General features: G+C 34.5%; 2 protein-coding genes across 2 annotated transcripts; one reads left to right on the top strand and one right to left on the bottom strand.

Annotated features, from left to right (window-relative positions):
- Positions 1–2622: 2622 nt before the first annotated feature.
- Positions 2623–17716, bottom strand: LOC131937068 (protein tyrosine phosphatase domain-containing protein 1-like). The gene is made up of 15 exons (XM_059294254.1): positions 17661–17716; positions 16304–16372; positions 16088–16218; positions 14481–14646; positions 14187–14267; positions 13842–13957; positions 12976–12997; positions 12586–12692; positions 11936–12023; positions 10601–10690; positions 10371–10470; positions 9637–10119; positions 8603–8704; positions 7823–7909; positions 2623–3894 (listed from the first exon to the last, which is right to left on the bottom strand). The coding sequence occupies exons 3-15, from the start codon at positions 16170–16172 to the stop codon at positions 3649–3651; spliced, it is 1773 nt and encodes a 590-aa protein (XP_059150237.1). The 5' UTR covers positions 16173–16218; positions 16304–16372; positions 17661–17716; the 3' UTR covers positions 2623–3648.
- A 7328-nt stretch (positions 17717–25044) lies between these two features.
- Positions 25045–26518, top strand: LOC131937047 (uncharacterized). The gene is made up of 2 exons (XM_059294232.1): positions 25045–25099; positions 25854–26518. Exons 1-2 carry the CDS (start codon positions 25045–25047, stop codon positions 26516–26518), a joined length of 720 nt encoding a protein of 239 aa, XP_059150215.1.
- Positions 26519–27928: the final 1410 nt, after the last annotated feature.

The following is a 27928-nucleotide window of genomic DNA, read 5'->3' as shown; positions in this document are numbered from 1 at the left end:
TCTAGACCAATCGAGAGTTTCTTCCAGGCATCTCTATCGCCCCCGAAAAAAATGGAATTTAGATAGAAAATAAATGCTTTTAACAGTGACACCCCCCCCCCCCCCACCCCCAGAAAAAAAGTCTGGAAGAAACAATAGTCCAATCTGTTCCTAGATTCATCTGTTATCTACCCCAGCTATGCCAATGACCAACTGATATTTAATCTCGTTCAAAGATAATATCTTAGTAACAAGCAAGTGACTGTACGTTGGTGATATTAATATATTTTTTTTAAAAAAAACAGTGTCAACAAAAAATCTTTAAATATTTTGGTCATGTACACATCAGAAATGTAAAAATGTGATTATTTAAGACAAAATGTTTTAATTATTTTAAAGTTGATAGGTGTACTAATAAAAATTAGATAATACAGTAATTGTAATTATGGATGGACAACCGGTGTGATATAATTGAGTAAAGCTGAATCACAAATTTGAATACACAAAAAAAAATTCAATCCTGTGCATTAAAGACACAGTGTAAACTGTGAAAAAAAATGTTTCATGGAATATTTTTTTTCATCACAGAATGGTTTTGATCCTTGCCAAAACAGGCTGAGGATTTGGATGGAATTCTGATGTTAATTGGACAGTTTTGTAAACAAACTTGACAGTCAGTGACTATAAATAACCCAACAATAAATGTTGCATGCAGAACAAGTAATGACTGAAAAATCACAGAGGTGAAATCAAATATAGAAATATTAAACTGTAAGTAGAAATGTTGCTATCAGCTCTGATGGGCTTCTGACTAGTCTAGCCAGCACTCATTAGTTTATAAAATCCTCAAGTCTAGTAAGCACTCATTATTTTCTGGCCAGTCACCAAGTCTAGCCAGCACTCATTATTTTCTGGCCAGTCACCAAGTCTAGCCAGCACTCATTATTTTCTGGCCAGTCACCAAGTCTAGCCAGCACTCATTATTTTCTGGCCAGTTACGAAGTCTAGCCAGCACTCATTATTTTCTGGCCAGTCACCAAGTCTAGCCAGCACTCATTATTTTCTGGCCAGTCACCAAGTCTAGCCAGCACTCATTATTTTCTGCCAGTTACGAAGTCTAGCCAGCACTCATTATTTTCTGGCCAGTCACCAAGTCTAGTAAGCACTCATTATTTTCTGGCCAGTCACCAAGTGTAGCCAGCCCTGATGAGTCTGATGAATATCTAGGCTGGCCATATAACTGTTACACAGAACAGATCTCCACAAGGTTAACAATATTATCAACTGATGTACAACATTATCAACTGACGTACATTATCAACTGGCGTACAACATTATAAACTGACGTACAACATTATCAAATGATGTACAACATAATTATAATCAATTGATGTACAATTTTATCAACTGATGTACAGCATTATCAACTGATGTACAACATTATCAACTGATGTACAACATTATCAACTGACATACAACATGATTATTTTCAACTGATGTACACCATTATCAACTGACATACAACATTATCAACTGATGTACATTATCAACTGATGTACAACATTATCAACTGATGTACAATATTATCAACTGACATACAACATTATCAATTGATTTACATTATCAATTGATGTGCAACATTATCAACTGATGTTCAACACTACAAGCTTCATCCACAACAACCCAGATTCACAACGACCAGAGCATAAGTCCATTATCCCCACAAAAACATCAGTTTGTACAAATACTCAAATGGAATATCTGACATGTTAGTGCTAGAAGTCATAAAAAAACTATTGTGCCTTATGAAAGCTGCTAGGTTTAAACACTCACAACAAAAAGTTCAGACCAATCTAAGAAATTCCTGTCAATCAAATCCTCATGTAAAAGATTGTGAAACTGAAATTATTTACGCAAGGTGTAAAATATTATGCATATACTTATATTGTAACTGTATTTTCCTGTCACGTATCACTTACATTATGCATGGAAAAGTCAAATCTAGCCTCGTGTGGTTGAGATATAGAACATGGGTAACAAACATAGAAGACTTGAGTTTTACATGAGTGTTAGTGTTGGGTCTATAAGATTTTATGCCAAGCACTAAACAATAGACTCTGTCAATGGAATTAAAGTAGACATTGCACTTTGGATTTATTATTCTACTAGATCAGGGGTCTCCAAACTACGGCCCGCGGGCCGGATGCGGCCCTCGAAGTCCTCTCATCCGGCCAGCGGAGATCTTTTTGTCCAAGGAAAAATCGTTTGTTGGTATTGGCTGAGGAACTTGGCCGAGAAAAATCAAAGACTTGCCTGGAAGAACTGGCCCCCGAACTGAATTTTTATAGTTAATGCGGCCCTCAGACTGAAAAGTTTGGAGACCCCTGTACTAAAGCCTGACAAAATAAAATGTCTTGTTCTGTACACTGGTCAGTGCTGGTAGAAGTTTGGCCAGCTTTATCAATTTCATGTATGTACATTACTACCAATAACTTAGTGGTAGCCACAAAACAATTATCATTAATAAAAGAGAAAAGAAGATGCAGTTTAGACGTTCACAAAACATTGTTAAATTATATATTAACTAAAATTAAGTTTTTTTTTTTTAAAAAAAACAACCTTTGTATTGAATGAATTTGGGCAAACAAACAAAGATTAGAGGTAGATAAAAAAAAATGAAATCACTAGTAGAGCCCAGTAATGTATAAGGATACACATTATATCATTTTGTAAATGTAGACACATTACAGAACAATATGCAACAAGTTGTGCACTTTAAATACAAAGAATGGTTCTTATCTCCCTTGAAAAAAATTTAACAAAGTGTGAACTGACAAAGGCAGAGAATCACCTCTACCACCCTGTCAAAAAAAAATACCCAAAGTTTATATTACCCTGAATGAAAATAATCTCCCTTGTATAAATACAACAATATCTGTAAAGTCTAAATGAGGGAGGAATGTAAATTATGAAATGGCAAAAGTATTTAGCTAACTAAGGGTTTAACAATAACTCCATTATTTCAATTGTATTAACTGCTGACATTGCACTCACATGATTATTTTTTCTTAAATATCAATCACACATTTGGGGAATGTTAATTGTTACAAACAAAATTTATCTTGGAATGTATAACTATGATGAGAAAATGATTGAGGAAAACACTAAGACAGAAGATTCATACACCGGCAGTGATTCAGAAATACGTAAGTCCACTTAGTAATATGAGACATTTGAGAGTTACAACACGGAACTTGATTCCTCATACAACATTAGCACTAATGTGACATACAAACATGTAACATTGTCACAAATGTTTCACCATCAAAAATTGTCACAAATGTTTTATCATAAAAAATTGTCACAAATGTTATGAAGTTTCAACATGGAAAATTGACAAAAGATTGTAAAAATCAAAATTATTTTTAAACGATTTTTTTTTTCTGATTGTAAGTTTAAAAGTGAAACTGCAAAACTAAAAAAGTAAACAAAAAATCTCAACTGGAGTGTTCTTTACATGTGATCAACATTTGTTGTTTTTATCATTGTTTTTAGAGTGCCTACTAAAAAATGACATAACATAAAGAAATGTCCCTGAATATTTTCTTGTCAAAAGTAAGTAGTTTAGTAAATTTTGAAAGTAAACATGACAAGCTACTCCTGATTACATTAGGACGAAACTAATGGAATTCCCTTTTGAGTGTCTAAGAGTCTCTCAAATATGATAAAAAGATCTTTCGCCTCCATCGCGTGTAAGGACTGTTCATACATTGACCTTTTGAGAAAGCCTATGTTTAATTTTTTCTGGCACAGCTTACATAGGAAGAGTTCCAAGAGCTTGTCAGTGGTCTTCTGTTCAAGGGGCTGGAACTTGGACAGCACTAGTATGATGTACTCCAGGAAATGCTTCAAGCTCTGCGAGGGAAACAGTCAGATTTTAACTCAAAGTGTGATATATGGTACAACAATAAACACTGCATTCATTAAATGTCAGGACAATTTTAACAGAATGGATGGTGTAATTCATTCAGATTTTAACTCAATGTGTGCTATATGGTACATTCATTAAATAAGCTTGAAAAGTCTATGTAATAATACAAGAAATTTTTAAAATCTTTTTAAAAATATGGCAAGCTATAAAATTACAGTTGCATTTTTAAAAATTGGACTTATTTATCAAATGTTAAAAAATATTCAATTTTGGTTGAAAAATATGCTCTCTGTCAGCAACCATTTCAAACCTATTTCAGGAAAATCTTAACATAAAGGATGGTGACTGTTCTATGAACACCGTAGGATTCTATTAACAGACAAGTCCATGCATCTTAAGAACAAATTTATTATAGTATTCTTTGAAATACCCTGCCCCTAAGCTGATCCTATAAACTAAAAGTACACACAAATACTAAGATGAAACAAGCATTAACATTAATCCCAACTCTTGATAATAACACAGCAGTGATCTAAACCTAAACCATATTGTCTAACCCTAATACTTCTTACTTAAATATTTACTGTAAAATAAAACTGACCTAATACTATCCATAAAACCCAACATTAACCAAATTAATACAACTTTGAAACACACTACTCCTATCATTTGTTGGATGCTTCAAAATATTAAATAGTGTATTGACCTTGGGAACTTTCTTTCAAAAATTAACCACATGTTTACATTATTAATCATTGTTTACATAAACATGACAAAATGTATGCCAATTATTTGTGTGTAGGCGTTAACAAAATTGGAACAAAAAAAAATTTAATGATTGAAGCGCAGGTAACTGCAGGTGAGTGCTTACAATTTTATTTTGTATCAAGCCACACAATCTCAGCTGTTTACATTACCCCTGTGTACCCCACCCTGATCATAAAACTCTTGATTATGTGATCGCTCATTATAAAGCCCATGTACATGAAAAACTTGAACCCTGATTACATACAGACCCCAAGATGGCATGAGGTCTGTATATATGAATCCCAAGGTTTCTTATCTAACATAAATTATTAGTTTCATGTCTAGAGGAGGACAGTAGAACGAGACAAGGGTTGCCGAGTTTACATTGAAGCAGATAAAGAGAGCCGCACAAAACAGAGTCCGATGGAGAGGTGTGGCTGCAGCCCTTTGCTCCTCAGGACCACAAAGGAATAAGCAAAAGAATTGACAGTTTCATGTCTAGCTAAAGCAAAACCTCCCTTTAAATTTCATTATGCAGTTGAAAATAAAAAGAACATAGAGACGACAATTATGAATGATGAGTCATCTTAAATCTATCTGTTAAGGAGATCAGGGGAAGGGTGTGGTCAAATTGTAGATCACATCACTGCTAACACTGAAGTCTTGAGTTCAGACACTGAGCTTGTGTTTAAAGAACCTACAGCCATCTGTGATTTTTGCCTGAATCAATTGATTAAAATAAAGAGCTGGGCTTACTATAAATTTGTTTGTTACAGATAAAATTCTACATTACCTCAACTATCAGTAAAGGGAATTTCACATATAACAAGCAGGACAGAAACAGTTTTAATACAACACATAGGAGAAATATTTGTAATGCATTAACAGCTTTATGTTGCAGAAAATATTTCAAATAGATGGCTATAAATTCTTGATTTATTTTTTTGAAAACAAAGGAATTCAAAATACACATCAGGGCATTCAAACATAAATTTTTATGTGGAAGTATCAAAGCCACTGGTTCTAGAGAAAAGGGTGTACAACTAGACAATAGTAACATTAAAATCATATCAGGAAAGTAGTACTGTAGTACAGTAGAAAAAGATCTGAATTTTTTGCAATATCTAGATTTAATATTTTCTAAAGTGTGAACCATTCATGTAACAGTAATGGATATTATAAAAATAAGGAATAAATGTTTCCAAAACCATTATTTAACCCATTTTTTATACCATCTATTTTCTAAAAACAGTATTGAAATTGCCATAACTACTAAATATATTTCATATTGTTTAAAAAAAGTATTCTTTCAGTTTTAGACTAATAAATATTCCATTTATTATGCTCTTGCCTTAGCCATTCTATGAAAACTAAAAGGGATTTCTGATATTTCCTTTTAGTTTCTTAATTTCTAACTGTAAATCAAGAACTTTAAATAAATCACGCACTTTTATTAGTTACCAAAACCATGCAACATTTTGAAAATCAGATTGGATGCATGTAATGCATAATTAATTAAAAACATTTACTTTCCCCAACATAAGTCAGGTAATCATCAGAGCTGGGTGGACTCAAAGAAGTCCTAACTTCACAAATCCAAATTTCAGTCTAACAGCCAAATGCTCTAGCATTCAGCCACTCTGTCCATTAAATGGGGAATATGTGTTCCATAAAAGAGGAATATGTGTCACATAAAAGGGGAATATGTTCAATTTCACAAACTGTGCACCTCTTTTAAGATAGGGTGTCGCCTAAGATTTTAAACTTCATTATTGTTCAAGATGACTACAATTAAAAACTACATTTATTTACCTTTAATTTGATACCAATTTTATTTATCAAATTTAATCGGTAGCCTGGAAAATGATTTGTGAAAAAAAAGCGTTTATTTTTAAATGACTACAATGATATGACCGATTTTCAGTGATACGGTGGGTTATTTTTTTAAGGAGTGTTGTTGTGATGTGATTGACCGTTCAATGCCGTTCGGCAGAAATGTGTCGTCTGCTAGATTTTTCCCCATTCAAATACACGGCGAGCAAAATGGGCAGGCTTAGTTTGCTGTTGTCTCGATCAAGTTATTTTTTATAGGTTTTGTTTTTACCCTGCATGATTTTAATACATTATTGCAATTAGTTTAAGTAGAAAGCAATTTATAATTTTTCTATAGTTTAGAATATATTTTCAGTATGGTTAGAAAAATATTAAATAAAGCATTTCACGTTTTGCTTACTTTCATTATGTTCTGCTCAATATTCTCAGCGATTAGACCAAAAAAATGTACAAATGGCAAGTTTGCATCAAGATCTAATTGTCAATTGTTATAGCTAGACTGGTTCCGTTGAATTATACGCAAAAATAACAATTTTAAGTGTATGAGCCGACCCGTGGCAAATTATACGCCGCTATTTAGTTCTTTTATTTTCTACTTTTCAGTAATTCATAATTTGAATGCTGCCACTGAAAATATTTGCTTTAAAACACTAAAACCGTCCTTTCCCCCAACCCCTACCCCCCCCCCCCCCCCCCCCCCCCCGCGGGAAAGCAGCCTCCTCTTAGTTACCTCCACTAAGTTTAAAATCGTTTCAAACTAAATTATATGCCCCTAATAGCCGTCACTAAACCCTGCTCTACGATTGTAAACATTTAGCGTGAACCACAGCTCACCAGACCATGTGGGGGTGGGTATGGTAGCGATATGCCTAGAGAGGAAGAGAGGGGGCTGCTAAGAGGCGCGCTTACAGCTTGATGTTTTCTAGGGTCTCCAAGAAGAGAATTATATATATAGATATTTCTGAAATGACCATGAAACATTGTTAAAAAAAATAATCATGGTATTGTCGTTTTTGGCAGCCATCATTACCATGACGACGGTTTAAAAAAGTAGGTCAAGCGACAGCCTATTTTAAGATGTAGACCATTGGGTTAGTAAACATTTTTAATAAAAAAATATAAGGAAAAACATTCAGTGTTATTCATTCTATTCTTTCGTCCACTTTCGATTCAGACATATGTCTTATTTTACCATTTCCAACAATTCTCAATGAAGCATTAAGAAAGTAATGTCTAGATATTCTAGACTTCAAGGAAAGCTTAGAACAAACAAAAATTCACCAACATAAATTTAAATATAAAACATTAGAATCAAATGAAGTTTTTTCTTACCCTGTGCAAGTGCAACAAAATTTTCCCAAGATCGGTTGAGTTGTCTTTCAGTAGAAGTAAAATGTCTTGTGATGTCAAGATGGGCTCCTAGAGAAAAACAACACTGGGTCATTCAGTTTAAATGTGACAAAATAAAACAGGTAGTGTCATTTTCAACTTTTTAGCTATTTTCTGTCTAAAAACTCTAATCCATATTTGAAATAACAACAATCACTAAGGATTTCTTTCAGCTCATTAATCATAATATATATTTCTTATTTTTGAAAAAATTATTGAATGTTTTTATTTTCAATTTTTTTTAAAAATTACATTTGATGGTAGGTCTAATAAATAAAAAACAAAAACGTTTATCCTACCTAAAAAATTATTTTATGAAAAACGTGTAACTTTATTTAAATTGATATAGAAAAAATTAATTACATATTCCCAAACTAAATGTTTCAGAATAAAAGTTGTAGAATTGCATACAGCATTTCATTATCCTCAATTTGATGTATAACATGCAAATATGTGCATAGAGAAAAAATACATTTTAAAGAAAACCATAGCAAAAGAGCAATAAAAATGTCCTGAAATGTCAATACAGCTGAATTTTTTTATTCTGAAAGTATGTAAGGGAAATAACTAGAACAATGATTTTATATCATTTATCTTTATTTTAACCAGAGCAAAGATGCCAATAGCACCATGGATTTCTCACCCCTGAATTATTTCTGAAAATAATTATTGGCTAATATCCTTAAGAGTTCAGGCTTAGAGAATAAAAAATGTGGTACTAACACTGAGCTGATCAATCCAGTCAAACAAGACTCCACACACCACTTCAGGGTTGTCTTCCCTAGCCAAATCTTGCCATGCTTTATCCTTTTTGTTTAGCAACTCCTGCTCAAGAGAGTTCAGTTTTACATCCTTATTACAAAATTTTAGAGGTTTTATATTTAACTGATCTAACATTCTATTCTAATGCATGAAATAAACATAAAAGATATTCAGGCAGACTTTTAGTAATCATTTAGTGGGAGGATTTGGGGAGGGCTAAGGAAACAACTAAAACACAACTCATCACAGAAGACACCAGTAGTATAGGCAACTTATTGTGGCAAAAGAAGCTGAACACAAAAGAGTTCTCATCACAATACTTTCTACAACAGACTAACATTACCTCTAGAGCATAAAACAATACCATATACAACAGACTAGCATTACTGTTATGATGTTATCATGGTATTTAGGTGAGAATGAATGTTGGTGCAGAAGAGATAATGAATGCATGGATTGATGACACAGATGAAAGAAGCAAAAAAAGAAGTGATATCTAACAATAGAAACTGGTTGCTTTGATATGCTAGCTAGGTTGTTTGGGTTGGGTAGTGAATGTGAGAGGTACTCCATGTGATGTCGATATCAAGGATAGTTGTATGCAGATTCAAATGAGAACAGTAGTTGAATAAATATGGAAGAAGAAAATAATAGGCATTGTGGCAAATAATTATGGTACTTGTCATTGTGATGTCACTGATCATGGTAGTGGTATTCTTTAAATGGTGGTGGATCACGTAAGGTCAAGCTCGACCCTCTCACACAACCCTAAGAATTACCTCAAGAGCATCCACCTTGCTGCTAATCTCCACAGCATGTTTAGACTTACCCATTTCAACAATACTATCAAAAAGCTCTGGAACCTCTCACACAACCCCAACAATTACCTCTAGAGCATCCACCTTGCTGCTAATCTCCACAGCATGTTTAGACTTACCCATTTCAACAATACTATCAAAAAGCTCTGGAACCTCTCACACAACCCCAACAATTACCTCTAGAGCATCCACCTTGCTGTTAATCTCTGTAGTACGTTTGGACTTATCCATGTCAACAATCTTATCACAAAGCTCTTGTACTGTGAACTTTGCCTCACACAGGGTGGATGACTCTTGTCTTGTGTAATCCATCCCAGCCAAATCCTGCTGGGAGGTGTTGACGCCTCCCTCCTCACCACTCCCAACATCACCATTTTCAAGCTTCTCATCATCATCCTCCCCATCATTGCTGGAAGAGTTTGCCTGTTGGTTGAGCATCTCACCGTTGCTGAAAGAGGCACTGGATGAGCCTAGAAAGTCTTGAGAATCCCCCAGCCCTAATGAGTTACCCAGGCTGTCTGGGAGGTCACGGCTGGTTGAGCAGCCGGCCAAGGATTCCAGATCGGGTGGGGTGGGTTCAATTGGTTTGTTGCGCAGGTTGGAGAGAGAGCCACCCCTACCACACAGTTCAAGTAGGCGTTCACAGCAGACGTAAATTACCTGTAACATTATAACCAATGATAAAGTATGAACAAGAATAACTATTGTAAAACATTTTTAAATTATTTTAATAATATGATAAGTGTTTTGTAAAAAAAGGTAAATAATGTCATTCTATCATTAATCTTCATCAAACCTTTTTAAAAACTTATTAAATATCTATAATAATTGTTAGATAGGCTTGATAGTTGCAATCAATTATGTAAAAAAAAAATATTTTATGTCAAGAAAATATTAAATAACTTTCTTACTTTAGGAATGTGTTTTAATTTTCTGGCTTCGTAACCATGAAGTATTTCTGTTTGCCTTTTCAAAGATTTACTAAATGTCAAAGGCATTGCACCTTCAACTCTAGAGGGGGTAAACAAATTTTTTTAATCATATTATGTAGCCAACAACAGAAAAAACATAGACACTTTAAAAACATACTCAGAAAAACACCTCTTCATAAAGGAAAATTGATTTTATGTTGATTACTTACTTTGATGGAAATATGATGAAATAAATTTTGATTTCTCTTTCAAACATGTAACATGTTTTTAACTGTTTTCTGGTTTGAATGGACCCTGGTCTGGAAAGAAAATGACAATGTAAGCAAAAAGATAGGCAGATGGAGTAGAATACCATTGTAATGGGAAACACTGGGGATGAGGGGAGGGGGGGGGGGGGGTGAAAAGAGCTTGTGTGTAAATGAAAAGTAACAAATAGAGCTGAAATTTTCACCAATCAATTTGTAATGAAAATTGATATAAGAAAGTTTAAGTTGATGCAGATTTTCAACTTTTACACAGGGCAAAGCCACAACTGTTTAAGTTTAGTTGTAAAATTGTAACCTGAGGCAATCATGCCTATGGCAAATCTTTGTTCCATGTAACAAATGATGTCAGTTGGAAATGGGCCTCTGCTGTGTAGAACTAATAAAACAGTGTTGTGAAACTGGAAGATTGTTTCTAAGCAGTGGCGTAGCTACCGTAAAGCTAGCGTAAGCAAGGCATAGGGGCCCAAGGCAAATAGGGGCCCTTTTTCGAAAGTTTGAGGGGGGGGGGTGCAAATTGAAAGTCTGAGGGGGGGTGCAAATTGAAAGTCTGCGGGGGGGGGGGGGGGGGGGTTCAAATGTGCAAATTGAAAGTTTGAAGGGGGGGTTGCAAATTGAAAGTCTGAGGGGGGGTGCAAATCAAAAGTTTGTCCCCGGTCGCCGGGAACGGTCGCTACGTCTCTGAGGGGCCCACAAACACTTTTTGCATAGGGGTCCAAAAATCCTAGCTACGCCACTGTTTCTAAGCCTCAAATGTGCAGCAAGACCAATGGTCTCCATACATGTTATAATCTTCATGACAGACCAGACCCTGCTTCCTCATCAAATACCACACTTTAGTTTTAAAAGGAAGCTTATACTAAAGTCAATGTATGATATCAATCTCCACATAGTGGAATGATTATGTTTTTACTCAGCAATTATAGTCAACAGAAGTGACTGAAGTAGAGAAATACTTCTTCTTCTTCTTCGTTCTTAATTTTAGTGTTGTAAGGGATCCTCTCCAACACATGTATAAGTGTCAACTGATTATGCGCCATTGAGGCAATTGACTCCGATTTCAGCCTGCTTTTTTTTTGGATTTGCTTCCATGGCCTTTGCCCAACCAAGAACAAACTACACGGCAGAAAGTTGTTTGATTTTGGAGTTGTCTCTCCTAGAAGAGTGGCTGACCCCAGCTAACAAGCCTCATCTGCCCGAGGGTTCAAACTCGAGACTTTTTGGTTTAGCAACCATGAACTTTACCAGCTCGACCATGCAGACCCCTAAAGAAATACTAACCTTCTTGACCTAACATACTGCACTGCCTTCTGGGCACTGACTCTGTTGTTGAATATCAAGAAACAAGCAATGATAAGCCCAGTCCTTCCTGTAAGTATTTAAAGCAAAATGGTTGACAAATTGGAAAATATGGAGAGCAATCAAATATAGACCTAAATATCAGAACTACAGAAATACCATTAGTCACCATTATTTATATATTGCATAGATAATAGCAGCCAAAATTGAAAAATCATAATTTTTTTCTTTAAGAACATTTATTTAAAACTTTATTTTAAAACTTAAAAAAAAAAAGCAGGTTAGCAAGATTTCTTCAATATAGAAAGAGATAACAGCTAAATTCTATTACTTTAAATTTAAGAACTATGGTAAATTACACTCTACTAGTTTTATGTCTGATGATCTATCTGTGCATGTATTTTATCAAGAATGAATGAAATACACAGATCACACCTAACCTACACCAAGAATTGAATACATAACCAAGGTGTGTTATTTTCCTTACAAATTAAAGACATTTTCAGGTACAACCCAAGGTCTTTGTCAATACGTCCATAGTACCTGTAATTGTTTTTAACTTGTGAGGAAACTAACAGTACCTGTTTTATTACTGAAGCTGCCATTTCTAAATAAAAAATCAGACATCTCACCTAACCCAGCATGACAATGTACAGCAACTTTCCCTGAAGACAAACTAAACTGCATAACTTTAACTATACTCAGTAGTGTTGAGACTGATGCCACTCCGTAATCCATTCTGCAACAGAAAAACAATAAACCACTTTTGCTCCACATTATAGTACATTTTTGTTAGCAGTATATAGCAGTATTTTAGAATTAAACTAATAATGGGTTATTTCCCATTGCTTGTAAATAAAGGTTATTATAGTATAGGCTTAATATAGCATAGGTCTGTTGGAGGTATTATTTTATAATTGAACTAAAAATGGGGTATTTCCCATTTATATAAATAAGATTTATTTTTTGTTAAGCTAAGTAATAGACTAACAACACTGTCAATTCTAAACAAATATACTCACAATGCGAAATTGTAGAAATATACTGAAAAATTGAGAAAAAAATGTATTATTTTATTTGACATCACTTAGCATTTCAAGGGTTTTAAACATGTATAACAGGTATAACCTGTAGGCCTATTGTAGAACCTCCAAAAAAACTAAAGATAGAATATATTGCCCAATTTCTTTAGGTTTATGGATAATATATGAAGGGCTCAGTGGAAAAAGTACTTAAGTTACATTTTTTTCAAAAATGGGTTAAGACCGGTATATTATTTGATTACCTCCTCTTAACCATCTCTGTAAATTTGGGCCATGGAAAAAGTACCGAAGTAGCTTAATTCGAATACTTTGCATAAGCTGTTTTGGTATTTCAGCTTCCATTTAAAAACTTTGCACTCATTTTTCTCAAAACTCTCAAAATACACTTAAGTACTTTTTCCACTGAGCCCTTCATATAGACTAAATATTTGATACATTTTTACAGTATTTCATTTTAATATTAAACTAAAGTAAAGATTGCTCTTTAGACTTAGCAATCCATTGGGAAGATGAAGTTGAGTTCATATGTTTCTCAACCTCGGCATATTAAGGGATAGTGTGGTCAGCACTATGCTTTACTTCAGAGTTGGGTGGTCTCAGGGACAATCCGCTGACTTGAACCTGGATTTGAACTTGATACTTTTGTGTTAACAGTCTAGCACTCTACCACTAGGCAACACCCTCCCACCAATTTTAATAAAAGTTAAATAAAAGGGATTTCAATTTTTTTTGTCTCATAACTCTTAACAGGGCCTTTTTATAATCAAAAGCAGCGTAGTGCCTAACCATCTATTTAGGTTTGTTCTCTATAATCCTCACAGCCAAGTAACTAACAATCTATTTACCTTTGTTTTCCATGAGAATCTGTGGGCTGTAGGAGAAACCACTTTCATCATTACCAAACCCACAGTGTGCGTGTTCACCTGGTTGTTGCAGATTAATAACTGTCTTCACACTATGTCTGGAATATAGTTATGGTGCATACACATAAAATATTTTTTTTTATATAAACTTTCAAAAATTGTGTATACATTTTTTTTTCAAAATTAGTCATGTTTAAACACATTAAATACAATTATTTGGAACAGTTACCTGTAAATTAAAATTGTATCTGCTTTAATTCTAAAATAACGTAACTTTAAAAAGTAATCTCAATGCCTAAATATTATTTAATTAATAACTTTACTTACTCCTTAAAACTTTTAATCATCTGATACTTTTCTATATTTGCATTAGACAAACGGGCCATGGCTAAAATGTTGTCTGTGACCCTAAAATTTAAATAAAATTAATATTTACATAAATTGTCTCAGCACTGAGTGACAGCTTTAGAGCTGAAAAACTCAACCATTCAGATTCAATGAATAAACCAGAAAAGAGTGGCAAGAGACAGTGGACCACTTTAACTGAGACCCAATGTTCCTCAAGGAACAAAAAGAACAATAAAGATGATTATTAACAAGTAGTCTAAAGTAGAGTCTCACCATTCAGAGTACACCCCTGGTATGACCATCTGTTCTGGCTTCCAATGCTCTGTCGTGCAGTACTTGCACTGCTTGCCCCCACAGAACATCTTGCACTGGCTCTCACCTGGTATAACCTTCCTTGCTCTTTCACCAAACGCTGTGTAACTTGATCGTGGATCCCTTTCTACATTGTAATCACATCAAAGATAGAATATATATGATAGAATATAATACAATCAATGTCTAATACATTTTCACCTTAGTCAAATGTCTTAACCCTAACCCTAACAGTTCATAAAGGTAATCTTAGTATTTTTACTTTCTCGTATATACGAAGTATAGAGAAAGTCTTGTAATCGTGCAAAAAAAAAAAATCAAAATTTTTACAAATCTCGACGTTTTACACCTCACTGATACGGAAAAACATAATTTTGCAATCTTGTCCGCATGTCTGTGTGTCTGTCTGTCTGTCTGTCTGTCCGTGTGTAAACACGATAACTTGAGTACCGTTACAGCTAGGTTGATGAAATTTCATATATAAGTATTTTATCAAAATCGTAGATCCGTATCAACTTTTGAGCGATTTCCGATAACCGGAAGTGGTACTTTTTCTACTTTGAATTTTTCAAAAGCCTATAACTTAAGTACTATTTCAGATAGATAAATGAAATTTCACATGTAAGTAAAAGATCTAATTCTCTACCTTCTGTTAAATTTTGAGTAATTTCCGTTGACTGGAAGTAGTAATTTACGCTACTTACGATTTCTCAAAAAACTAATGTAAATTTTAAAAGTACTAATAATATTGCGCACTATTATGCGCTCTTTTATTTGGTGTTCACTTGGTGTGCAATTAATTTGTCTACGAGATTTTATTCTATTTTTAAAACTTTAAGTATTTAAAATGGATTAAAAATCATGTCTATAGCCCGAGTTCCCATCCCCTGTTATTTTATATAAGAATATTCGAGAAAGTTTAGGGGAGATCACTCCCGGTTTATTTAGTTAGGGTTCATATCTAGAGGGATATTTTTTTAACAGAATGATTATGTCTGGCACCTCTAAAAAACCTTATTTTGAATAAAATTATTTTATTTTAACTGTTAAGAATAACATTAAATTTCTTATTAAAAGTTAATTACAAGCAAAATAAAATATTGTGCTTAGAAAAGTAATTTACAATGATTAACAAATAGTCATGATTCTCAAGCATTCAAATGTAGTGCAGATCAATGCACTTTGCTATTCATGAAAATGTAAATATTGTTAAGCTACAGAAGATGGCTTGTTTAATGTTTTTAAGAATATAAACAGCCGAGTATAAGTCTAATCAGAGATTGGGTGTGCAAGATTTTGCATTGTGACATTACACTTTATTTTTTTAAGAACACAAATCTCAATGATCATTTGTTTTTAAACTAAAGCTTCAAAAATGCTTTTCCCATAAAATTATAAAATCAATAATTGTGTAATATGGTGTAACAACCGTACTTTAACTAAAAATAATTATTAGCATGTTAAAAATCCACTAACAACCTAATCTAAAAATAATATTGACTAAAATAATCTTTAACCAATTAGTCAAAACTTCATATATTACTGAAAACAATACAAACATTGCATACCTCTGTTGGAAACATCCACACCATTGCCCCAGTTCTCCAAGTCTTCTTCTTCAGGGGGCATCTGCACATCAGGGTCAGGATCCATTGTGAACTTCAACAAGTATCACATCCACGTCGAAAACATGAGACGCCTACAATATTTAAAGTCATATAGAGAATAACTGCCAATTGTATCTATTATCTTATCTTAGTTTAAAGTTTAACAGTTCAACTTACCTAGCAGTTAAGTTCAGTCTGGCCTTTAGTGGCATATAGGTGTCAAAGGTAGTCCATTCACTTGAGTCACTTTGATAAGATATATGATATTTATGTAAAGACACAATCACCCAATAAACAAATAAATTGGATAGATAGTCAATTTTAGACTAGCAACATCCACATTGATCGCCACTGGGCATCAAAATATGTTCCTGATTTAAAAAAAAAAAACATTGATATGTTTGTTTTAGCCTACCCACTCTAATCCTAAAGTGAGGAATCTAACCTTTTGCATGTCTGTCGATGTTATTTATTGGCTTGCACAAGGTATGTCTAATTTGTTGTGCATAGTTAATTTCGTTGCCAATATGGTTCTACCCAACTTTTTCCCGGTTATGGTGTTAATTTCTCACGATAATTGATGTCTCAGAACCATAGATTTCCCATGCTGTCAACTAGTCATATCTTGGAAGAACATCCAGATTGTGAGGAGGTTTTGGAAGTTCTCTAAAGTTTACTCTCACCTGTTTTCTTATTATCAGTGAGAGGAAGCTGCTTAGTAAAGCCCAGTAAGGATCCACTGGATTCAAAATTATCATTGGCAAAAGCATTTGACAAGCACAAGTATGTGATTTCTAATTTAGAATTTGTGTTTTTTTTTATCCCTTTAAAAATGATCAATGAGTTGAGTGAGAATCCTTTCATTATTCAATTTTAAATTATTGCCATGGGTAAAAACATGTTTTTGTCTATTTAGTAGTATTTAGCTTTCATAGTCATAGCAGCCATAAAATATAAATAGAAAAACTTAGATCTAGATTGAAAAAAAGTTAATGTTTAAAGAATCAATTAATTGTCAATTAGGCCTATTGCCTAGGCCCAATGTTTCAAATTTGGATTTTTTTGTGTGACAAAAGTAAAAAAAAAATAGGCCCATGTAGAATAATGTAGATCTAGATCTAGTAATAGTATGTTATCCACATCAACAACAATAACAAAAAAAATTAACAATACTCAATAATAAGTTCTTGCACCTAGAATGATAATAGTAATAGTAATCTAGTCAGATTCTAGATCCTCACTAGTAGTCCTAGTACTCTAGAGTCCTAGACTAGATCTAGTACAATATTAAGTATAGGGCCGCTGCGTGCCTCAATTCATTGATCATTCATGAAGCGCTTCTTCTGAGACTCTGAAGTCATCATGATCATCAAAGCAAGACTTTTACTTTTAGTCATTAGTCGAGGATTAGTTTTAACCCTAGCTAGGCACTGTCGTAAAACATATTTCAAATTTACAAAAAATGTATGCTTCTGTAGTTATATGTTAACCATTAAGCGTCAAATCAATAGAAACCGAACGCTTCCGAGTTTACCTTTATACAACGTTGTTTGACTTATCACACAAAATATTGGTTACTAAAAACACCGGCCATCTTGGGAGAATGTTATTTAGAGTAGTTTCCCCTTTATTATCGCGATTATACTTGACTAGGCATGCTGCCCAGCTTCGCTTAGGCTTTCGAAAACATTGAGAATTTGAATGCTTAATTAATTCGCCCGAGGGTCGGTCTACGACCTCAAGAGCTATGAAGAGGTTCCTCCGTGGACATTTTTTTTAAATTTATAGCTCATATAAGGTACCGGTCAGTCGATGTCAGTTTTTACCCCCTCATCGTAGACTTTTAGGCCAACCGGCCCCCGTGTTCTGTCGCCCCAAGGCAAGGTCCTGCCAAATTTGAAGCGCCTGCGGCGCCGGGAAGTGCCCTATCGGACACCCGACAATCTAGATCTAGATCTAGATTCCTAAAAGAATTTTTTTTTAAGTTTAGCCCGAGCATAATAAAAAAAAAAACATTAACCATGTTGACTTGGTGTGTCTCGAACCCGCACCACCTGCGTGGTTTAATGTACACTAACATCTCCGCTATTTACTATTTAGGCACCTTATAATGTACGGAGAATGAAACACGTATTTTAAAATCTTAACTTACGCGAATATGCCTATTTTTTCAAATTAATTTTTTTATCCCAAATTAGCCAGTTCCAAACAGAGATTTTGTATAAAATAAATAAGTCTTGAAATAGCTTAGTCCTAATATAGAAATTTATTTTTGGAATTGATTTTAGAGAAGTTAGAGTCTAAATCTAGATCTTAGCGTCTACGTCTAGATCTAGTTATTGCGTAGATTTAGATTTAGTCTAGATCTAGAATCTCTAGATCTAGAATCCAAATACATAAAATAAATTTTATGAGTTTAGGCCGGAAAAATTGTATTGTATACATTTCATAGTGTACGTAGATCTAGATCTAAATCAAATTTGAATGAAATAGTTCATTTCTTTTCATTCTAAACACGGCAGATGACGTCATTAGTTAATGTATAAGCAATAGTGACGTCACAGTTTTGTGCGTTCTTTTTCACATATATTATTGCTTTTCCGGTTGCATAAATAATACTGTTTCTCTACATTCGAATACGCCTTTAATTTTTATTTTTCTTCTTTAACTAAAATTGTGGTTATACATTTAAAACATCTAACATATTATTTTCAACAAAAGTCCGTATAAAGTTCTGCATATATCGCTGCCGTTTCTGACGTGATGTCCGGCGAAAATATTTTGCGGACAGACAGAGAGAGAGAGAGAGAGAAGAGCGCACATGGCCTTTTATAAATTAGGATTATAGGCCTTGTATTGTGCATAGGCAACATTTATTACTCTGGTACATGATGTTTATTAACAAGTAAAAACAATTTGAGCCTAATATTATCTAAAATTGTCAGTACTAAATGGTAACTTGTCCTGTGGAAGGCACATTCACCCTTGCTAGAATTCTAGATCTACCCAGGCTAAAAAAAGTAATGGTAATCTGATTATCTACTCATCTAGGACATGCCAATTTGCTTTTTAAAAAAAAACTAAAAATTTAATAAAAATTTGGACATGATCAATATATCTAGACTAGGCCAGATTGTGTTATAATAAAATATTGAAAGCGATAAACACATAATGCAAACAAACTGAAGGAAGTCATGATAACAGAAAATAATCACTTGTTTAATCAAAATATATAAATAAAAAAAAAAAAGTTGTGCTGCATGCTGTAATTTGTAATGTTTTCTAGCATACAGAAATAAGCATTAAAAAAAAATCGCATCTCCAGTTATAAAATATAGCCAGGTTTTAAGAAAACAAAACATTGAAATAACAGGCTGCAGAGAAAACAGTCCAGAAAAACATGAAAACAGACAAACCCAAGAAAACAGCAGAAAAACTCATGAAACCAGCACAAAAACCCAAGAATAAAGCAGAAAAACCCAAGAAACTAGCACAAAAACCTATGAAACTAGCACAAAGCCCAAGAAAAAAGCAGAAAAAACCAATGAAACCAGCACAAAAACCCAAGAAAAAAAAATAACACAAACTACCACAAAAACCCAAAAAACCCAAGAAACTAGCACAAAAATCCAAGAAAACAGCAGAAAACCCCATGAAACCAGGTGATGAAATTAGGTGTAGCAAACCTGAAGCTAAAACTGAATTGGTTTGATAAAATGGGCTTCATGATAACACAATAAATAGATTACAAATTTTAAAACAAAATATTTCATTTGTTAAATTATCATTTAACTATTGACTCTGAATTAGTTTGAAAATATTACTCTGCTATCATCACTGCAAGCATTATATTAAAGATATAAAGTTCAATATTATGAAGGTAAGCATTTAAGATTTAAAGTTCATATTACCAGGGTCAGTATGATTTAAATGTGAATATTTTCAGGGTAAACATTACATCAGAGATTTAAAGTTTAATATTACCAGGGTAAACATTACATCAGGGAGCTTTAAATGCCATGTGACGAGCGCTGATGGTACGCTTTGACTACGTCATTTTGTAAGCATCGTGGTCTGTACTCAGAGGACAGGTAAAGTGTGACCCATTTGTAATGTTATAGTGGGCGGGGCCAGTTGCACATTATTGTGGGCGGGGGCAGTTGCACATTATTATTGTGGGCTGGGCCAGTTGCACATTATTATTGTGGGCATAGCGTGCTGGACATCAATGTTAATTATTATTGTTGGGACAAGCTGGATCACATACATTGATCATGGACTTGAAAAATGGGGTGGATTTGTAAAATATGCTTATAAAATATTTCGCTACAAAAAATATTTAAGAATAGATATCCTGATATTAAGATAAGAAATTTAACAAATGAAATAATCTGTTTTAAAAGTTACTTTATAAGCTGGTTGAATAAAGATAGTGTTTGGATGTGATAAAAAGGTTGAGTGCGATAAGGTTGAATACAATGAAATGGTTGGGTGGGATTAAACTGTTGAATGTGTGAAAGTGGTTAGGTGTCCTAAACTGTCTGATGTAACATAGGTATAGTGTCAACACTTTAGCATACAGGTTATAGTCTTAACACTATAATTCACAAGTATAATGGCAACACACACAAGCATACAGTTACAGTGGCACTGCACACAAGCATACAGGTATAGTGGCAACGCGCACAAGCATACAGGTATAGTGGCAACGCGCACAAGCATACAGGTATAGTGGCAACGCGCACAAGCATACAGGTATAGTGGCAACACAGCCAAGCATACAGGTATAGTAGCAACACGCACAAGCATACAGGTATAGTAGCAACACGCACAAGCATACAGGTATAGTGGCAAAACGCACAAGCATACAGGTATAGTGGCAAAACGCACAAGCATACAGGTATAGTGGCAAAACGCACAAGCATACAGGTATAGTAGCAACACGCACAAGCAAACAGATATAGTGGCAGCTTGATAGCATACAGGTAAAGTGGCAGCTTGATAGCATACAGGTCAGTGAAATTTCATATATTGGAAACATGAGCATACGTGTATAGGGGCAAAACAATAGCATACAGGTAGAGGCAACACTGGCATACAAGTATAGTGGCAAAACACAAACATACAGATAGTGGCAGCTAGATAGCATACAGGTATAGTGTCAAGTTAAATGTCATATAGTGGAAATATGAGCATACATGTATAGGGTAAAACAACAGCATACAGTAAAGTGGCAACACACTAGCATAAAAGCTGCTTATGATTGTAGACTGAAGTAAAGAAAAAAGACCTATTAGTTTTAAGACACTAAAAAATTTATCTCAAATACAGAGAGCACGGTCTTGAAAGAAAAATGTATGTTCTGATGACAAGAAAAGAATAGATAAAAATGGCACATGTTTTAGGTTCTACACTACCATACATAATTTGGCAAACATGTTGCTGGGATATAAGTGTCAAATTGTGAGCATGTTGGGATTAAGTGTTAGAATTGTATAGAAGGTAGCTCTGTGTGTGAAATGAATTATAGCAAACCTAAAGCTAAAACTGAATTGGTTTGATAAAATGGGCTTCATGATAACACACAATAAATAGATTACAAATTTCAAAACAAAATATTTCATTTGTTAAATTAACATTTAACAATTGAATCAGAATTAGGTTGAATATATTACTCTGCTATCATCACTGCAAGCATTATATTAAAGATATAAAGTTCAATATTACAAAGGTAAACATTTAAGATTTAAAGTTCATATTACCAGGGTGAGTATGATTTAAATTTCAACATTTTCAGGGCAAACATTACATCAGAGATTTAAAGTTTAATATTACCAGGGTAAACATTACATCTGAGATTTAAATGTGAATATTTTCAGGGTAAACATTACATCAGAGATTTAAAGTTTAATATTACCAGGGTAAACATTACATCAGGGAGCTTTAAATGCCATGTGACGAGCGCTGATGGTACGCTTTGACTACGTCATTTTGTAAGCATCGTGGTCTGTACTCAGAGGACAGGTAAAGTGTGACCCATTTGTAATGTTATAGTGGGCGGGGGTAGTTGCATATTATAGTGGGTGGGGCCAGTTGCACATTATTTTTGTGGGCGTAGCATGCTGGACATCAATGTTATTTATTATTGCTGGGGCATGCTGGATCTCATACATTTATCATGTACTTGAAAAATGGGGTGGAATTGTAAAATATGCTTATGTAATATTTGGCCACAAAAATAGTTTTAGGATTTCCTGATATTAAGACAAAAAATTAAACAAATGAAATAAACTGTTTTAAAAGTTACTTTATAAGCTGGTTGAATAAATATAGTGGTTGGATGTGAAAAAAAAGGTTTAGTGCGATAAGTTTGAATGCAATGAAATGGTTGGGTGCGATTAAACTGTTGAATGTGTGAAAGTGGTTAGGTGTCCTAAACTGTCTGATGTAACATAGGAACAGTGGCAACACTTTAGCATACAGGTATAGTCTTAACACTATAATTCACAAGTACAGTGGAAACGTGTACAAGCATACAGGTATAGTGGCAACACACCCAAGCATACAGGTATAGTGGCAACGCACTAGCATACAGGTATAGTGGCAACACACCCAAGCATACAGGTATAGTGGCAACACACCCAAGCATACAGGTATAGTGGCAACGCACTAGCATACAGGTATAGTGGCAACAGGCCCAAGCATACAGGTATAGTGGCAACACGCACTAGCATACAGGTATAGTGGCAACACAGCCAAGCATACATGTATAGTGGCAACACTGGCATACAGGTATATCGCAGCTTAATAGTGTACAGGTATAGTGGCATCTTAAGCATCCAGGTATAGTCGCAACACAAGCACACAGATATAGTGGCAGTTAAATAGCATAACACTAGCATACCTGTATAGTGACAACACACAAGCATACAGGTATAGTTGCACCTTAATAAGTTAATAGCATACAAGTATAGTCACAGCTTAATAGCATACATGTATAGTCGCATCACACTAGCATACAGGTATAGTCACAGCTTAATAGCATACAGGTATAGACGCAGCTTAATAGAATACAGGTATAGTCGCAGCTTAATAGCATACAGATATAGACGCAGCTTAATAGAATACAGGTATAGTGGCAACATGCACAAGCGTACAGGTACAGTGGCAACACTGGCATACAGGTAAATCACAGCTTAATAGCGTACAGGTATATCGGCAGCTTAAGCATACAGGTATAGTCGCAACACGAGCACACAGATATAGTGGCAGCTTAATAGCATAAAACTAGCATACCTGTATAGTGACAAAACACACAAGCATACAGGTATAGTTCAGCTTAATAGCATACAGGTATAGTGGCATCACACTAGCATACAGGTATAGTGGCAAAATGCACAAGCATACAGGTATAGTGGCAACAGGCCCAAGCATACAGGTATAGTGGCAACACGCACTAGCATACAGGTATTGTGGCAACACGCACAAGCATACAGGTATAGTCGCAACACGCACAAGCATACAGGTATAGTGGCAACACGCACAAGCATACAGGTATAGTGGCAACACGCACAAGCATACAGGTATAGTCGCAACACACACAAGCGTACACGTATAGTCACAACACACACAAGCATACAGGTATAGTCACAACACACACAAGCATACAGGTATAGTCACAACACACACAAGCGTACAGGTATAGTCACAACACACACAAGCATACAGGTATAGTCACAACACACACAAGCATACAGGTATAGTCACAACACACACAAGCATACAGGTATAGTTGCAACACTGGCATACTGATATATCACAGGTGTACAGTGGCAGCTTAAGCATACAGGAATAGTCGCAACACGAGCACACAGATATAGTGGCAATTTGATAGCATACAGGTAAAGTAGCAGTTAAGTAGCATAACACTAGCATACCTGTATAGTGACAACACACAAGCATACAGGTATAGTCGCAGCTTAATAGCATACAGGTATTGTTACAGCTAAATAGCATACAGGTATAGTGGCATCACACTAGCATACAGGTATAGTGGCATCACACTAGCATACAGGTATAGAGCAACACAAGAGCATACAGGTATAGTGGCAACACGCACAAGCATACAGGTATAGTGGCATCACACTAGCATACAGGTATAGTGGCAATTCTAGCATACTGGTATAGTGGCAGTTAAATAGCATAACATTAGCTGATGGTTATAGCGGCAACACACAAACATACAGGTATAGTTGAAGATTAATAGTATACATGTATAGTGGATGCACTGGCATACAGGTATGGTGAAAAAAATCAATACCCAAGTATAGTAGAAACACTAGCATTAGCACTAGAATACGGGTATAGTGGCAACATACCAAAGCTAGCAGACAGGTATAGTGGCAGTATGTCAGCAATAAATTAAGCATGCTAAAACAATGACTTTTGTCACTGACAATAGTCAAAGAGACTAAAAATAGAGGCAGTTATTTTTTAAAATTAAAGCGACACAGCCTGAAGATACAATGTGATCAATTAAACTAAAAGTAAGAGTGGTAGATGTAAATGTGTTGATGTAAATGTTTACTAGGCAGTACCCTCATGTCAAAAGGGAAATATAAATTGCAGAACAGAGCTAGATGTAGGGAACAGGTGAAGATTTATTTATTGGTTAACAATTCAAGGTATAAAATGAAAGAATTTGAATAAAGTAAGGTATATATAGGACTACTTGCGTAAATAGTTCAAGTTTACGTCCAGTAGTAAACTATTTTTTGGTACACAGTATACAGTGTGATAAGACAGACATAAGCATGGTTGAATGGTGCTCTTTGCAAATAAAGATAATCCACCTTATTTTTATCAAATGGTCATAGACAACAGACTGACAGACAAATGAATTGTCTAAATTATATAATATGGCCCAACTGAAAGACACAGACCAATCTGAACGAGACTCATTTGAATGGCATGGTCCATGATATCGGAATAACTTAGACCCAACTGAATGCCATGAACCAACTCAGCGACAGACCAAACTGAATGACATGATCCAACTCAGTGATAGATCCAACTTAAGATAGAGGCCCATGAGAATGACAAGATCCTTAGACCCAGCAAACGTGTGCCAACCAACACAAACATTTAGAAACATCTTGATTCAGAGAGAGGATAAAAACTATTTGGCATATTTTATATCTGAAAACAGATTAGCACACTTAAATGTTAAGGAAACATTTATATAAATGATCATGAATATAAAATAAACATTATTAATGATTTAAAATGTATCCTCAATTAGAACTTGAATCCATGTTGCTAACTAGATAATGCTTCTTGTGTCAGGAACACTAACTCCAAGGGAGCTAATCCTACTTTGTTCCATACATCAAAGGAGTTAGCAAACTTTTTTGGTAGGCCTACACACACAAGATTAAATGCAATCAGGTTGTTCTAGAATATAACTATTTTAAATAGGAAGTAGATCACATGTTATCATTAACTGCATCTGCATGATGTTAGCTGAAAAATTTATTTAGTAGCCAGTCTTATGAGCGCTGTAAATTGAATACGCTTGAGTTGCTGAAGAAGATGGTAGCAGATGCCTTGCTTGGAGTTAAGTTTGTAAAATAAGTCTGCTCTAAGCTCAGAATGAGAGTTTAGGTGACAACTGTTTGCTTGAAGCTGAGGTTAAACAGATGGTTTGCTTGGAGATTAGTTTTATAAGATGGAGCTGTTCTGAGACAACAAGACGAAGCTGTTCTGAGCAAACAAGACGAAGCTGTTCTGAGCAAACAAGACGAAGCTGTTCTGAGCAAACAAGACGAAGCTGTTCTGAGAAAAAAAGATGATTTGCTTGAAGCTGTTCTGAGCAAACCAGATGAAGCTGTTCTGAGCAAACAAGATGATTTGCTTGAAGCTGTTCTGGGCAAACAAGATGATTTGCTTGAAGCTGTTCTGAGCAAACCAGATGAAGCTGTTCTGAGCAAACAAGATGATTTGCTTGAAGCTGTTCTGAGCAAACAAGATGAGGCTGTTCTGGGCAAACAAGATGATTTGCTTGAAGCTGTTCTGAGCAAACCAGATGAAGCTGTTCTGAGCAAACCAGATGAAGCTGTTCTGGGCAAACCAGATGAAGCTGTTCTGAGCAAACCAGATGAAGCTGCTCTGAGCAAACCAGATGAAGCTGTTCTGAGCAAACCAGATGAAGCTGTTCTGAGCAAACCAGATGAAGCTGTTCTGAGCAAACCAGATGAAGCTGCTCTGAGCAAACCAGATGAAGCTGTTTCGAGCATACAAGATGATTTGCTTGAAGCTGTAAGCAGACAGAATGGTGCTGGTGTTCTCCCCTTGGTCCAGTGTGAAGTCCTGGTCGTCTCCCCTTGCTCCTGAGTAAAGTCCGGGTGTTCTCCCCCTGCTCCAGTTGTCCAGGTGGTTTCCCCTTTGTCCAGTGTAAAGTCCTTGTTGTCTTTTCCTGTGCAGTCTTTTTGGTCTCTATTTTTACAACACCTGTGGTTAACAAAAAAAAGGTAAGTACTAGAGTATGGATAATAAAACTAACCACAAGTTAACCAACGATGCAAAAAATTTACCATCTGTATGAAGCTGGTTATTATCTGGATACCACCTCCCTTATTTCTAAGACTTGAGCAGCTCATATCTGAATGAAAGTATTAATGACATATACATAAATATAAATGGTGCTATAATACAACATGCAAACATTTATACTGTTGTTTAAACTAGGAAAATGGCAGACATTTACCTGGTCTTCACTCAGCTGACTGAATGTTAAGATTAACCAGCAGCACACAGCCTATACTTAATTCTCATTTCACAAACCATGACCTGAAATCTACAAAATTTAAATGGTTATTTTTATCTCTGGTAAAGAGCAAACCTTCAAGAGTGAAAGATATTTTTCTTGAACAATCTGAAAACATTTAACGAAATGAAACTTATTTAAAACTCATAAAACCATAACCAATTCCTTTTCAATATAAGTGTACCAATATTTAACCAAAGAAACAAATGTTAAGAAATAGAAGAAATTTAAAACATGTATTGAAGATAAAAAGAAACAACATATACAGTAACATACAAGTTTCCTGAAAAAAAGGTATGAATAAATTAAAGTAGATTATTTATTTAAAAGCCAGCAGCATAAACGAGCCACACAATTATCTAATAATGCTTGTATATAAATATAAAGGAAAACAAAAAGATCAAACAATGTTAAAGCACATGTTGAAGAGTCTGTATTTATAACTATAACCAAAGCTGGAATAAAACCATTGTGTGATATTCATATAGATTTAGTAAACCCAATTAAATGCTTTAGGATTCTTACAAAGGAATCAAACCATGACTTGTCATAGATTCATGCAGGAAGAATACTTATGATATTTATGTAGAAAACAGACAAAGAAAAGCTTGAAATAAAGTATAACAATTGCTAAAATTAGATAAAATTAGCCAAAGTAATTAAGTAATGCATTTTTGTAGAGGCTTACTATACTAATATTAAAATATTTAGTAATTACATGTGTATTCATTATAAACCATAAACATAAAATATATATATATATATATATATATTCGGCCTACATGTAGGCCATATACAGGATTTAGCATATATTAAAATATTTAAAGCAATGATAAAATTTAAGTTCATAGACATTTAAACTCATTGATTAGTAGAGTAAATAGATTACATTACTAATTAGAAATGTAATTATTAGCATCAGTTTTACATACATCAAGTTTGATATTTTAAACATAGAAAGTAATGTGTATATGTAT

Source organism: Physella acuta, unplaced genomic scaffold, assembly GCF_028476545.2.
Source record: "Physella acuta isolate Inbredline_101_S28 unplaced genomic scaffold, ASM2847654v3 ptg000199l, whole genome shotgun sequence".
In the NCBI taxonomy this organism is placed as follows: domain Eukaryota; kingdom Metazoa; phylum Mollusca; class Gastropoda; family Physidae; genus Physella; species Physella acuta.
This window is presented reverse-complemented; position numbering and strand designations above follow the sequence as displayed.

Excerpts from the sequence above, each read along its gene's own strand:
- LOC131937068 (XM_059294254.1), bottom strand. The coding sequence starts at position 16,172 with ATGGATCCTGACCCTGATGTGCAGATGCCCCCTGAAGAAGAAGACTTG. Across the intron at positions 14,268-14,480 it reads CCAGGGGTGTACTCTGAATG|GGTCACAGACAACATTTTAG; the intron begins GTGAGACTCTAC and ends TTTAAATTTTAG. Across the intron at positions 12,693-12,975 it reads TATTTCTACAATTTCGCATT|AATGGATTACGGAGTGGCAT; the intron begins GTGAGTATATTT and ends TTTCTGTTGCAG.
- LOC131937047 (XM_059294232.1), top strand. The coding sequence starts at position 25,045 with ATGGCCCAACTGAAAGACACAGACCAATCTGAACGAGACTCATTTGAA. Across the intron at positions 25,100-25,853 it reads AGACTCATTTGAATGGCATG|ATGGAGCTGTTCTGAGACAA; the intron begins GTCCATGATATC and ends TAGTTTTATAAG.